At 39.5% G+C, this 13,234-nt stretch overlaps 1 protein-coding gene across 4 annotated transcripts in view; it reads left to right on the top strand.

Annotated features, from left to right (window-relative positions):
* The window catches only part of fsip1 (fibrous sheath interacting protein 1), a 37,536-nt gene that overhangs the window by 411 nt on the left and 23,891 nt on the right, over window positions 1-13,234 (top strand). For 3 of the 4 annotated variants that reach the window (XR_004569583.1, XM_034222523.1, XM_034222525.1), the window contains exons 2-8: window positions 66-123; window positions 213-382; window positions 499-580; window positions 657-746; window positions 1,389-1,528; window positions 1,734-1,850; window positions 8,708-8,869. Coding sequence is in view for 3 of the 4 variants with exons in the window: in XM_034222523.1 (XP_034078414.1) it covers window positions 66-123; window positions 213-382; window positions 499-580; window positions 657-746; window positions 1,389-1,528; window positions 1,734-1,850; window positions 8,708-8,869 (819 nt within the window). In the remaining variant the exon portion in view is untranslated. The remainder of the gene's footprint in view (window positions 1-65; window positions 124-212; window positions 383-498; window positions 581-656; window positions 747-1,388; window positions 1,529-1,733; window positions 1,851-8,707; window positions 8,870-13,234) is intronic. The other variant, XM_034222524.1, reaches the window with a different exon arrangement.

The following is a 13,234-nucleotide window of genomic DNA, read 5'->3' as shown; positions in this document are numbered from 1 at the left end:
ACATTCATGGTTATTGAATTTGACAGAATTAGATTTCAAATAACGTTCAGTCGTTCACCCTGTAGATCCAGAGCCGTTATGAAGAACGTTTAATCAACTCCTCATCCAGAGGTCTGGACAAAGGTAATTACATTTTTTCTAATGAAGAACTACACTGTTTTTTTGTATGGTCCCATTACTCAACACTCTTTATAATATTTGTGCAATTTTAGGCCAGTGTCCCCTTGAAGTTTCCGATGAAGAAAAAGAAAATCCCCGACTGCAGAGGGCCTTTGAGGAAATGAAACGACTTGATGACATACTTTCTACAAAGACCTGCATTGAAAAAGAAGTCAAGCGTCAAAGGAAAGAGCTTCAAGCTAAACTCTGGCAAGAGCTCATGGTAGACAGTGTTTGCATTCGCTCCATAAACATTACCCATACAATTCGGGTTTTTTTTAAACCTAAAAATTGATCACTCATATCAAGTATGGTATAATCTAACACTTTTTCCTGCAGCAGAATAATCGTGAAGGTCACTCTGAATGCGCCCAAGAAGCCATGAACACAAGGTTGTTTTTGGCTCTGGAAGCACCCACTGGTAAGCAAAGGCATGAGTATACAGATCAGATGCAGTCACTGTGAGACATCTGAAATGTATTTGTTTTATCTTACAGTAACAGAAGGGGAGGACAACTTTGTGCCTGTGTTTGAAACTCAAGTTCCTGACTGGGAGCAAAGCCAAGATAGCCAATACTTGGAACAAAGTGAGTTAATAAGAATCGAACATGAAATCAAAAGCAGAAGGCCTTTTTCCAAGTTATGATCTCTGAAAAGTATTACCTAGATTGGGCACATGATGGCGCCCTTAGTTAGGGAAACTAAGCCGTTCGTTTTTTCTTTCAAAGTAGACTGTGGCAGATAGCAGTGCACTAACTCAATTTGCCAGTGGTCAATGTATAACACTTTACCCACTATGCAACTCATGAACAATTTCCTGATCAAGATCTTGTGGCTTTTGGTGATATATCGATTCCCTAGGGAAAATAAAAAACACCTTTCCCCCCCAAAAAACAGCAGATAAACCTAATGTTTTTTCTCTGCCTAAATGCTGACATTTAGAATGATTGTCCACTTGTTATTATACAGGCTTAAACCTCTTACACTTTAGTTCAAGCATGGTTTCACACCCACTATGCTGCCTTGCGGAGCTAGCATTCAATTAGTAGGCTACCTATTCATATGTCACCATTTCGATATATTTGGGCAGCTGCAAACTTCAATCATGTGGATCAGATAATGGAATAAAACTCCATTGTTTAAAAATGACTAATAGTAATTCCGTGATTTCTATCTGAATTGGCTGAAATAAAAACCTTTGGAATCTAATGTGTGGCATTGCCTGACAGGTGAAAGGAGGCCAGACAGCTCAACAGACTTATTTGAACAAGACCGCGAGGAGACTGGGGAAGAGCAATTTGAAGGCAGCCACTGTGGAGCTTCCAAAGGCAGGAGAAAACAGAAGGACTTTGTGAAGAGAAACATTGAGGTATGTAAAAGTTCACATTGGGCCAAATGCAGTGCTGGGGTAAATCGCATGTCTTAGAGCAAGTACCTTAACCGTTTGTGTTTCCAATGAGTCAATTATTTGTCTCTCAAGAGAAAGAATGGAAGCATAGTAGGGCACCACAGCAAGAAATACAAATGTTTATTATGAACTGATTCCATTCTCTTTTCCCCCCCAAATCCTCTAGTTAGTAAGTGAGGGGGACCAAGTGCTTTTGACTCAGGCTGAGTTCGAGCGTCTGGCCGAGCTCCTTGGAGAAGTAGAGGAAGATGAAGAGGAGAGTGCCAGAGGTGCAGACAGCGAGGTAGGGTGACATGAAGCCCTACACCAGGGGTAGGCAAGTAAGTTTGGCCGTGGGCCAATTTTTTGCTGAGCCGCAAGATGGCGGGCCAGAACATAATCAAAGCCTAATTCAAGGAATTGATTTTGGTAAGAGGGCGCAGCGCCCCTGTTCAGAAAAAACTCTTATATCGCTGATAAGCCTCCCCATCAACACTCTGATGCGCAGTCAGATCCGCTGATTGGTTCACTGATGATATAGGCGACCAATCCAGAGCCTCTGGCTAGACCCGCACAAATGGAGGCTCGTCCTCTCTAGCCCCATTTCAGTCCCAAAGCCAGGGCTATTATCTGTATTTTAACAGACTTATCTTTTAAATTGAGGTGTATTTATTGTTCTCTTCAAAGTCTATTTTTCTCTGAAATTGTAGGGAGGATGGTCCTCCCTTTCCTCAATGGACGAGCCTCCACTGAGTAAAGTAGAGTTATTAACTAGCAGTGTTATTTAACATACTTTTATTCTGATAAGTATTGTCAAGTTCTCTGGGTTTTTGGCATTTATTTGAGTGTTTGCCCACATTTGAGAGGCTTGAGGGACAACTGGAATCCTTTTTCCTTTTCTTTATTTCAACTTTTCAAGAACACATTAGGATTCTTTCAGGTTGAAAACCTTTAAAAAATACCAAAGGACAAAATAAATCAATTACAGCAGTTTTGCTTTGCAATTTCATATATTATAACCAAAATTAATCAGTAACCAAGTATTTTACTCAAACTCAATGTATTTAATAGTTAAATAAGTACTTTAATTGACCTGGTTCCGCCCAACCACACATTTGCCATATGTGACCCGCTCTATCGAAATCAGTCGAAAGTCGCAACGGCTCATTTCAAAATAAAAGTGGATTTGCGTAAACAAATAGTTTTTCGGGGATCGGGTGTTTTGTTTGATTTTAAATAAACAAAGTCTTGGCTTTCACAATATGACATTTTTATTTCCAAAATCACACGATAAATATATGTTTGAAGCTTGTAAAGGGAAGATGACAGCTCTCCCTAGCCACTCTGCTCTTCCACAGCGCCGCTTCCCCTCCCTCCGCTGACATTATGAATGTAAGCTGATAGCCTATATCGGGACAGAATTTATTTTACCGGACACATTTGAAACTTACTGGTCATGTTTCAATAATAATAATAAGAATTGTGTAGCAGAGTTTCCGTTAGCAGGTAATAATCACCGGACTAGGACCGGATATGGATGCTGATGTTTAAAACTCAGTTAATGGGGCTCATTTTTATATTTCTTCAGTTTATAATCGTTACAGATCAAAAAATTCAGATTCATTTTTCAATAAATGATTCCACAAACAACATAATTATTACATTCAAACAAACTACTTGTAGTAGATGAAGTACATTATTCAAAAGTTTACATTAACTTTGAATAATAACACGGGAGAAACCTTTATATATACAGTCTATGGGAGAAACGGATGCTCTCTTTTCCCCTCTCCCTCCTGACTGCCCGTCAGTTTCTCATGCAGCTCGCTAAACAGTGGGCGGGGCTTCAGGTGATCATGCAGAGCTGCGTGTCTCCATCAGACTCAGCAGCTGATCTGATCTCTCTCTCGGGTCCGGTTACACTTCACTCGCGTTTATGTCCATATCGATCAGATCCAGCTCTCCTGATCGGCCTTTATAGAGAGCACCGATCAAACTATTAAGAGTGAATATCGGCCGATAATGACCGGCGGCCGATAATGACCGGCGGCCGATCGATCGGCGGCTAACGGAAACCCTGATGTGCGACTGTCGGTCCTATGTTGTAAAAAAATAAAAAAAATATCAAAATAATATTTTATTTTTGATTCTCAAAATTACGGGCCAAATATTATTGCTGGCGGGCCAACAATGGCCCGCGGGCCGCCTGTTGCCGACCCATTCCCTACACCATGTGCTGCCAGATGAGTTTCTTTTTTAAGTTCCTTAATACTTCCCCCTCATGTCTATATGCGAGAAGCAGATGATACTGATTCTGCTTATACCAACATTTTGATCTAATATAACATTTTTAATTAATTATTTGAATAACCAAATGTTCATTTCAGTCCACAACCTTTTTAAACAATTTCAGTTAAGGTTTATTTTATTTTATCTGTGTTAGAATCTAACATTCCGCTTTTCAAATGCTGTTTTTAACACAGTATAACTTTGGAGCAGCACAAAGAGTACCATTGGTCAGGCGTTCATGTTTTAATGGTTGCTTGGCAGCTCGGCAGCCTCTGGGCAGAAGATCCTGACTCCTCAATGCAGTTCAGATTACAAACCAGATGTCAAGTGGCATATGAAGTTCAAATGGAATGCCGCATGTCATAGATGAATTTTGTTATCACATTTTCATAACAATTCCCCCTATGGTGTTTCTGTGAAACCAGAAGCCAGGATCTTTCATATAGCCCTAATATAAGCTACAGTTGCTCTCATTAAGAGGGTGTGCTGATAGAGTTCACAGACTGAGGCCTCTTGTTTTCTTTCATGATTCATCTGAGGGCCCGTGCCACCTGGAGCAGTAGACTATTTCCCTGTGAACCCACCTACGCCATTCTCACTTCAAATGTTTTTTATTTTAAGTTTTCATTTAATTTAACAGCCCTTTTGGCAGGCAGTTTGAAGTCAAATGAGATAGAGCCTGTTGGGAACGAGAGGGAACGTACTTACCTTTCACATACGGTTCCATTTAGCCTGACCCCGACAGTTCTACATCCGTGGGACAGCTTGCCAGAGTTTGTCTTGTTTGTGTCTTGCTGCTCTATTTATGATGTTTGCCTTGACTTTCAGAACAATACTGCAGTAATTGTGGTGTCAGATACCAAACTGAGGGGAGCGCCGATGCTCTGGGTTCTTTTATTGGTTGGAGGAAGGCTTCCTGTTATTGCAAGGCGTGCTACTGGTACTGGTGAAAACGGAGCGAGCACATTATTTATGTCGACAGGACTCTGGCAGTGATGCATCTTCTATTCTGTGGACTTCACTTATATTTTAGCCAAGACACATCAACCACTTGCTGCTGCTTACTGTTTGTCTAACACACTTTTGTTTACGTTACCAACTCTTATTCTAACAAGTTCCACTGTTTTCTGTTGCTCTGGTAACTCGAGGCGGCAAATCAGTAGCTGTCACTTGATGGAGAACATTAGTGGATTTAATCTCAAAAGGAATCAAAGGAAGCTTTGACATGGGTAACACACTTATTTAATTGCTGTCAAGAGTTGATAAGAAGATTGATCCACTCTTGAGAGTTTTATGAAAACATCAAGATCATCCAAGGGACAATAAGTTTACTGTAGCCTTGCATAAAGACTATAGGAACAGCTAACCTGGCTCTGTCTGAAAGTGACACAATCCTTCTAATATAGCAATTCCAAAGCTCAGTAATTACCAATCTATTAGAGGCTTATTAAATCTGTAAAAATAACAAGTTATTGTTTGGCAGGCGGACCCAGGCTAGCTGTCCTCTCTGCTTCCAGACTTATTGCTAATCTAAGAAAACCGGCTGGCTATAGCTTCATATTCATCCCATAAACAAGTGTCTTTAATATTCTCATGTAACTCTTAGTGAGAAAAAAAAGTAAGCATATGTCCTTAAATGTCAAATTCAAAATGTTTTCCACCAAAAACGTTATGTTCTCCGTTCAGTTTGTTCGTAGGTTTGCTTTTGTCCATTGTCAGAAATATTAAGGAACAAATCCAGGCCGAAATCTTATGACACTTGGTGGAACGGTGTAGCAATCGACCAGAGAAAAAAACATGCCATGTTTGAGTCACAAAACAGATACAACATTATACCTTACTTATGGAAACTACGTTGGTTGATGTCTGTACTCTACGAATGCCCTTCTAGTTTTAGATGGATTTATTTGTTGCGATTGTGGCATGCTATCATTCTGTCCTTTACAGTTTTATATTAAAAGTCCCCTATTATACTGTTTTTCATCAATATATTATAGGTCTCAGATATATACAAAACATGTCTCTGACGTGTTTGGCTTGATATACCAAACAGATCATGCATTGTACACTCTGAAAACGAATTCAGGCGACCTTTCACCTCCACTTAATTAAATGCATGGTTGCAAGATAAAAATGTGAGTTAATTGATTTAGATACACATTTTAAGTTGCAAACATTCATTTATAAGTTGTGTTGACGTAATAATGTTGGTAATTACATCAACTTAATATTGTGTGTAATTTGAACTCTGATTTCTGCGTTAATTGACTTAAAACAAAATTCAAGTTGTAGTAAGAAATGCAATTGGCTTGATAACTTCATTGTTCTCCACCTTGAGTTAAGGATTTCAAGTCCACTCCCACTTAACATGCCTGGACAAGTTCCGACAGTTAAGACAAATAGAAATATACAAAGGACATTTTAAGGTGAGTGTCATCTTTTGTCATTCAAATACAGTAGATAGCCTTGTAGTTGCACTGTATAGGCAAACTGCTTGACAAAAATTAGCAGCCTTTGAACTGTGAATAGTTCTGTGAGAGGATACAAAGTAGTAGAGGCTACTGTGAGAGTAAAAATACTTTGGTTACTATTGTGATATCTCTTTTTATTCAAAATGAATCTCGGTGAAGCAGACCTAGGACATGCTTCTTGAGGTAGGATCGTTATTTAGAGTTGTCATTGAAATGCAAGTTGTTGGCAGTCACCCATTCAGAATATATTCATTTAGGTCATTTCTCTTTTTTTCCTTTTTCAAAAATAGCACAATACAATTGCAGTACGCAGAGAACTATAGCCATCCGCTGCCTTGTCGTGTACCTTGGAGAAAAGGAAGAGGACCTTTTCAAGGAGTTTAGCGACGTAATTACAAATCTTGAAATAAAATAAAATCCACGGGCACAGTGACACAGGACAAAAGCACTGCTCTCTGTCAGTTACATTTTGAAGCATATTGCACTTTTGGCCACACCCCAATCAATAATATCTTAGCAACGTTCAGCATGGATAGGTGTTGACAGCAATGGCATGGGAAAAGGATTGTGTACAATTTTGAAAAGTGGCTTCTGCTCTTCTGCTCCAGTTCAAATATTGTATGGAACCTGCAAAAAAGATGAGAAGATACACTAAAACTTGCACGGTTGTGATTGACAAAATCTGTCCACATGCATTTAAACACTAGGCAAAGTACTCAAAACCACCTCTGTGTGTCTTCAGGACCACATTGCCATGACGACACACACATGCAGACTCAATAGGTGAAAACAATAGCAGCGTTGCTTTAGCAGCTGGTAATAATGGCTCTGAATTAGCTAAGAGGGACAGTTTAAAAAGTATGCAATTACCTAATTCATTATCTCTAATGCGCTAACCTATTATTTAATGTGCTTCAAAAGGACATGAATATCGCCTTCATCAGTGACCGGTCCACCCCAGGATCTGACCATACGATGGCAACCATCGTGGTCGAGGGAAACAAATAAATGAGCAAGCATTCTGCGTTAAATGTGTTCATACTGTTTGAAATAATGACTGTCGGCAGTGTAAACATCTTTGTTACATCTTTTGTAAAATGGATGTGTGTGATCTGCAGGTTGGTGGCCATTGAGAGTTTGTTTCTGTAGTTTTACAACAACTTTACAGATGTTACATATTTGGCATTGGTTTTAAATATGCAAAGGCCTCTAACTTCGTTGTGATGGCAGCATGTATTTGCTGTGTCCCCATGTCCCATGGTAATATGGCTAATGTGTTTATTTATTATTTGTGGGGCAATTAAAATGTGTGTTATTTATCTTTTTTTTCAAGATTTAAATGAAGCTCAGCGCAAGTTCTTTCAGGAAGACTGGGTGTATATACATTCACTCCGCAGCTGCATATAATCAGCTCATCACAGGCGTTCTCTTTAACCTATTACATTTCACCTCATTCTCCAGCAGCCAATCAATGTGCTGCAGCCAAACTATAAAATGGTTCTCCTCTCTCCTGCAGTCAGCTGTGATTTCAGGTGTTCATGCACCTTATCATATGGCATGTGTCAATAAATGTTCAAACTAAATGAATTCTCTCCTGATTGAAACATCATGTGTTGAAATAAACAACTGCAGTTCAAAATAAACCTTGGTAGTGTATTGCTAATGGTTACACAAGCCAAAAATCGTTATGACATCATAAAGTGGCCAAAAATCTGATCAGCTCATTTTCAGACAGGTTTTTATATAAATGGATCAGGACAAAAAGTGAGTGAATCTTTTTTCCTGAAACATTCAGAATTTCTATACACAGAGGGGACACATGTTGAAAAAGTGGATTTTGCATATTAGGTGACCTTTAATCTAACAACTGAAATATTAAAGCAATGATCAGAAGACTTAAACACAAAGGACAACCCGAGGCCCGACTGAAGTTGAGATTGAGGTTTTCTGACACATCCAAGTAAACCACTGCAATGGTTCAAATCTCCACCAGAATATATCTTGCAAATTGTTGATCTCATTTGTTAATTCTTGGCTCTGTGTGGTGCTCAGCCCAGTTGATAGAACCTTCTGTTTGCCGTCTTCAAATTATTGCAAGATGTTATCATCACTAGGCTGTGATGTGCTCACCACAGACCCACTGTGTCCCAAAGGACTTCAGGAGTGTCCACTGAGGGGGAAAGTTTGGGCTTTTATTAGAAGACTGATCAGAAGCATGTTCCCCATCAAGAAGTGTATACCAAGTGCCAGATCAGACTTGTAACTCTTTCCCATTTTATACATCACTGTCACAAAGTTGCCAAATAAGCAATAGATATTTGTCAGTACCCTACTTCACTACATAAAGCAGACTTAAAACTCTATGGGCCATGACTGATTTCAGCAATAATTTCCTTTCCAGGGGGATATGTGGGCCGTGTCCGTCCCGACAGGCCAGGGTTACATCCCTGAGCCCTCTGACCTGGAGCAGCTGATTGACATTGACTCCAAAATGCGCCTTCTCCTTCCTGTCGAAGAATTTGCCTCAATGAACAGCTCGTACAGAAACCTGACCATGTCCCAGGTATGTATCCGACTGCACTACTGTCTTCATTATTAGTTTATATCGTTTATTTAGAAATCGAAATGCCATTGATAATGCGCTGTGGCAAGGTTGTTAAGTCTTTTGCAAGGTCAGCTCTGTATGGCTTGGATGGCAACCTCTTGTAATTGTGTTTGTTACTCCCTTATTTGTCAGTGGGAAAAAATAGTATTGTGTAAGCTGCTGTAATTTGGAGCTCAGGGTTGCCTTACTTTTCCATCCTCTTTTTTCCATATAAAGTTTATATAAAGCTTCTTGTGCATTATATGCTCCTTGTAAATGTAATGTAAAGCTTTTGCTTTGACCATTGTTTTATTATTGTCATTTTCCATATGAGCAATGGCAATTTGTATACATGTAGGCATTTCTAATTAACCAGATTTGTTTGCCCATAAAGAATATTTTTTGATGCTGGGATTTCTATTATTTGGTCATCTGAGTTATTCGTATATATTTATACAGTCCGAGTTAAGTAACCAACTCAAGTAAGTAAGTTTAGACTATGATCTGATCACGACCACATCAGACGGTGGAGAACCAACTTGATATCTATAACTGTAAAAGATTTTCCATGCCTGGGTCCTGGGTTCGGGCCGGCTCCTAGACGTGAGCTCAGAACCGTATCTAACTGCATTTTAAAGGCCAGATGGCGTGCTCATCATTTGCATAACCTGCCAGTGGAAAATTGTGTTTTTGGAATCATTAAAACTTTACAATGCAGTTTTGCGAACTCAGGTGCCATTTTCACTATCACTACTGGATGTAGACAAGGAAAAACGGCAGTACATCAATCCTGGTGCTGGAACAGTAAATGATCTTTGTCATGTCTGGAATATGGCCGGTCTAATTACTTTCCCTACATTTAATGTGAAGTGAATCTTTGGCCTAATTAAATAGTACAAAGACTGTTATATGCCTTAGCAGCTGGATGTGTTGGACCTACTTCACCTCCCTTCCCACACTTTAATCCTCTTGTCTGGTTAAAAGAGTTTAGGGAAAGTAAAATTCCCCATCATCCATCCATCATCTGCTCTGCATTAGTGCTGAAATGGCTAATGCATGCATTCCTTGATAAAAATACGACAACTGTTTTGTCACTAAAGTAATTATTAGCAGCTTCAACTTCATATGATGAAAAATGTAATGTAGTGTTTTCTTGAAATGTAAAGTGAGAGGTGGGTAAACCTCACACCTGGAGGACTTATAAATAAGCTTTTCTACTACCCTTCTTTAATCCTGCCTCACTGGTGTGGCATATATTAGAGATACTCTGCACTGACAATAAATCTCTTTCAGAGCCAGCCATTCATTCCACATCAGTGCCTGTAAATCTTAAAGGTGGCCATAAAAGAAAATATGCTTTTATTTTGCGGTTACCTTTCAACTCTGCAGTAGCTCGAACCAGTCAGATGTGCTAACTGAAACCATTTGGACTAAAAATCAGGAACCTGCGTATTTGCTTGCTACAGGGAAGCATCTAAAGCACAAAAGAGATCAGCATATCTTAACGCCATTGAACGCCCCTCCATAATATTAAATCACAACCCAGATGTCCAGTTTGCTGTTCTCTCTGGTTTTCTGTGCCCTGTAGACCCTTCACTTACTATATGGATGAAGGAGTTATTCACCTCTCTTCTCCATTCAGCACTCGCTCAAAGGATCAGTCATGGCTTGAATCTGTGATCTCAGAACTTGGCGGGATCTTTTCCCAAAAAGCTATGATTGATATTTTGAGTCTGTGCATTCCTTGTGCAGTCCTCTTTGAAAGTATCCTTTCTGCCTGTGCGGGTAGAGGCAGCCTCGTGAGGCCTGGCACCAGCTGGGATACTGCCACAGAGGAGAGTCAGGCCCCCCCATCGCAACCTAATTACATAGCTGGTGAGGGCAGAGGAGTGCCAGAGCAAAACAGGAATAAGGCCTTGCCTTTCATCTAGAGATATACAGAAATGCTCACTACATAGATAGGACAGACTGCTGTTTAGTGGGTAGAAAGAACAATAACTTACATATTGCGGACAATCATTTTTCTAAAAAGGGGGGGATCATCTCTGCATTAAATGTTAATTTTGGCACCTTTGTTGTCTAAAAACTGCTAAATGGCTGTGCCAAACATGCCAAACTTAAGGCTGCAAAACAAACCGATTGTTGACATTACGGTGACCATTTCCACTTCCCATATACAGTCTAATATCATACTGATTGACTGAATCATAAGGCACAGAGAAATCCATGTCATACTGCCCCGAAACATAGAATCAGTATTTGTGAAAGCACAGTATCACTCATTACATTACCACGAGGTGAGTCATGGTGAAACTCTGGATTAGACAAAGCCTTGTTTTCTTTGCCTCAGGTCATACTTGATGAAAAGGTCAGGTAGATCCTCCTTGAACGATCTGAATGGAATCAAAACACAATTTGAACAGTGTTTTCATTGGACCACTGCTTTGGCATTCCTCATTTTTTCCCCCATTTTCTCAAGGCTTCAGCTGAAATAGCCTTTCTGTCATTAAAAACATCTGTTTGCACATAGGATTAACGTACAGTACCGTACAGCCTTCCTACTGTACCACTGTGGGAATGCCTGCCCCACCCACAGTCTGATCTCCCAGAAGAGAGGGATTCTGTCATAGAAATCAGCTGGTTTTGGGTGTTGGGTGACACTGGGGTGTAATTGTGTGTGTTTCACAGATCAGAACTAGGCTATTCTCTCAAATGTGTTTTTTTTTGCAAGTGTGGTTACAACAAAAATGTCTCAATGGCATTATACAATATGGTTTTCAGTCACTGTCGCACTACATTTGAAAGCAACTGAACTCTTCTAATCAGCAGGGCTTCAACTTCTTCTGTGTCTGCATAGTAACAGCCCAGCTGTGTTTTTGTTGTGTATCAGTGGCTATATTTTGATGTATAGATGAGGTAATTTAGTCACATTGTGTGGTTGCTGATGAGCACGCATGATTTAAACTACAACCAATGTTAAGTGAGAGAGCAGAGTTTTGGGCAGAGAACGCCCTTTCGACCAACACAATGTGGTCGGCAGAAAGTTAGCAAATTTATCTTATTTAGTCCGGGTCATATAATTAAATGGCAGCGGAAAAGCTTTGGTCACGTTATGTTCCTCTAAAATGTAGGTTAGTGCCTATTTGACATCATCAAGAGAAGGCTGTGTTAGAATCCAAGATAGACAGTCAGGATACAAGCTAACCTTAACATATTCATCAGGTTCAAACGTTTGATGAAGAGAAACAAAACAGAACTAGAAAGTAGAAGAAAAAAAAGTAAAAATGTGTTTCTTTTTAGTAGCGATGACAACAGGAAGACAAAAATAACTTATCCTCTTTGCTATAAGGAAGACGCTGTCCTCACTGCAATATGATGTTCATGTCCCTACTGAAATATTGGAAATATGATAATTCACAACAGAAATGGATCTGAGAAGTTTGGCTCCAGCACTTATCAACTTGGTAACCAACTTGCCAGTGAATTTATGCGGGTTTTTTTCAACAGTGCATTACGGTGAACAAGTTGGAATTCAAATATATGCTGGTATGAAAGTTTAATATCATCCTTGCAGCCTTTGTGGCTCACATATTTTTGCAGTAGTCTGGCTTTACAGCTGCACGGTGAGAACTAAGATGTCAGGTTTGTCATGTGGCATGCTTGCTGTTTTTCACAAGGTTAACTTGGCTGAGAAGAATTGACTCCACACCCTTCCCCACCCTATAATTCCCATGAGACCCAGTTTATTGTCATCTTATAAACGCCTCTCCCATTGGTGTTATCCACAGAAGCAGTAAGTGGTTCTAAGAGATTTATTTTCCTGTTATGGTTGAAATCTAACTTTCAACTGTTCCACCCATTATGACACTAGTAGATTATTCAGTCAAAAATAATCTGCTAACAATAAAATATGCTTAAAGTATTCGCTAATATTCTGCCTATATGATCCAAAAAATGTAACATTCAAGCCTTTTAGAATCACAACCCATTATTATTTGTAAAAGAATGCATGTTGTTGCAAGTTGTCAGCAGTGCACAGTTCCATATTTGATCTCTCATTACAAAAGCATTGCCTCATTGTGCAAGACTTTTGGAAGCTGAATTGTTGGTCAAATAGTGTGCCTGACGAACAGCATGTGTCACTCAGACACAAGAAGTAACAAAAACAACTTATGAGGAAAAGATGGTTTTTCCCTCCAGATGCTTCCGATAAATATTTACCATGGCGTGCTTCTTAAGCTCTTTGTTCACATTTATTTTATCTGTGTCATTATTTGGCGAACCCTTAAATGACCTTGTTTGAGCAAAGAGAGGTTGTGTGGAGATGACCAGATGAGTTTCTCT

This window comes from Gymnodraco acuticeps, unplaced genomic scaffold (genome assembly GCF_902827175.1).
Source record: "Gymnodraco acuticeps unplaced genomic scaffold, fGymAcu1.1, whole genome shotgun sequence".
Classification (NCBI taxonomy): Eukaryota; Metazoa; Chordata; class Actinopteri; order Perciformes; family Bathydraconidae; genus Gymnodraco; species Gymnodraco acuticeps.
This window is presented reverse-complemented; position numbering and strand designations above follow the sequence as displayed.